The sequence below is a fragment of the Nicotiana tabacum genome, chromosome 23 (genome assembly GCF_000715075.1).
Source record: "Nicotiana tabacum cultivar K326 chromosome 23, ASM71507v2, whole genome shotgun sequence".
NCBI lineage: Eukaryota > Viridiplantae > Streptophyta > Magnoliopsida > Solanales > Solanaceae > Nicotiana > Nicotiana tabacum.
In genome coordinates, this window is record NC_134102.1 from 116,119,506 (window position 1) to 116,121,519 (window position 2,014).

At 37.5% G+C, this 2,014-nt stretch overlaps 1 protein-coding gene across 1 annotated transcript; it reads right to left on the bottom strand.

Moving 5' to 3' along the window:
• Positions 1 to 708: 708 nt before the first annotated feature.
• LOC107779928 (metallocarboxypeptidase inhibitor-like) lies at positions 709 to 1,749 on the bottom strand. Its single transcript, XM_016600431.2, has 2 exons — positions 1,671 to 1,749; positions 709 to 1,530 (listed from the first exon to the last, which is right to left on the bottom strand). Exons 1-2 carry the CDS (start codon positions 1,720 to 1,722, stop codon positions 1,328 to 1,330), a joined length of 255 nt encoding a protein of 84 aa, XP_016455917.1. The 5' UTR covers positions 1,723 to 1,749; the 3' UTR covers positions 709 to 1,327.
• Positions 1,750 to 2,014: the final 265 nt, after the last annotated feature.

The window sequence follows — 2,014 nt, forward strand, 5'->3', positions numbered from 1 at the left end:
ATGTGCTATTGCCGCTTGTTGAGCATACAACATTTTGAAAATCAGTCATAGGCTCACCCCATCACCTTCACTTTCGGGTGCTTTTTGAGCTGTTGGTCGTGGTCCGCCACGAACACTGTTTTCGGGATCAGTTGGAAAATTGATGTTGATGGCCACCTGCGAGTTAGCATCGACCGGGTCGGCGGCTGGGACACCGTTTAGATCAGCAGGAAGCACATCATTACTAGGCACCACATTATTATTTTCGCCGTGATGGCCTGACTGAGCGTCAACGTTAAAGTGAGCAGACTGAGAGTTTGACATTTTTAGGCTGGCCTGTAATTAAGATTTCAAAGAACAAGCGTAAAATAAGGTGTGTTATGGAGATTCGTACCAAATCACCACTATTTTTCTTAGCCCCACGGTGGGCGCCAAACTGTTTACCCAAAAATGAGTAACAATTAAATTTGTATGTGGTTTAAAGGATACGTGATTTAATTCAATACGAATAATTAAGAATAACAGATAGATGAATTAAATACAAAATAAACGATCAAACCAATTGCAATACGATGGCCAAGCCTGGTCTTAGATTGAACATTGAAATTCGTTCTCGATCGGACCCTCGATGCAAGCTCGGTCGTGAGCAAAGAAAGGAACAAACAAGTAATGCCTTGAACAGTAGCTAGAAGACAAAAATAAATTTTCTTATTGCTTTGAATTGTGTGTCACAATGTATCAGAAAAAAATTCTCTTTATATAGTAGGAGAATTTCAGTCATGATATAAGTCTAGAAGAGGTAAAAATCTTCTTTTTCCGGTAATTGTTGATCCATAATCGATATTGAACGAGATTCGCACCGTAATATTCGGTTGAGGGCGAGTATTACGGCCCCTATCCGTCATGCATAACCATCTACAGCGTCTCCCGAGGTCTAGAAGTTATACTCGGCCCGGGGTACGTCGCTTTACCATGTCCGATGTCGGATATATCGTTCATTCTTCCAGGGTCTCGATATGAGGAGTCTCTTGCCTTGATTACAATCTCGCGGATCCATGCTCCCCCTTCGTTCTCTCATCAGGCCCCGATTTTACCCGTACACATGATTATTTATCGCTAAACTCAATCTAAAATCCAATTAAAAAATTCATCTGCCAATTGCTTAACTATATTGGGCGATACTCTTTATTTAATTAGTTACACATTGATGATGTCTCCTATCAGATCAACCGAATATGGAAGATTTGATTCCATAGCCTGCAGAGCTAGACTCCGTCATCATTTTTTTAAAGAGAAAGAAAAAATAATACAAAAACAACAACAACAATAACAACAGCACGATAATGAATTATATGCCTATGGCAGCGGCGCGACCAACATATGGTCCACAGGTCTTTGAAAAATTCCAACATGCGCTACATAACAAACAAGCAGAGCAATCGTCATGCGTTTCACAAGTTTTCCCACAAGTTGGATCTTGAAATAGTTTGGCTGCAAATGGCAGTACATCTTTATGTTTTGGTAAGTCTCGTTGAGCCATCACATTTTGGGCTGCAAATCATAATTAAGTTCAAAATCGAAGTTAGTAAAAATATGTAATACAAAGATACAAACAAATAGAACACAGATACATGTTAAACGATATGATGTTTTTACAATATTGTACGTAGGAGGATAAAGTAATTAGTTACCAGCAATAAGCACAAGGAGAGTGGTGAAAAGGATAGCAAGTTTTCCAGCCATATTTTAATACTAATAGTTTATGATTTTGAGGTTGATAAGAGTAATTAGTATGAGGGCAGTATTTATAGACTTTCTTCAAGAGATTTGGCACTACTGCTACTTCTTAGTATTGCTATTATTATATTACAAGAGTACATAGTCTTATTTTTAATAATATCCCTAGAATTACTTGTAAAAGTGATGGTGTGAACTGAAGTTCCATGATAAATATCAACAATATTTATGCATTTTATTTTTAACGCTACTAATATTTAGCTTATATAATTGATTTTTCTGCTTTGCTTTATGACTT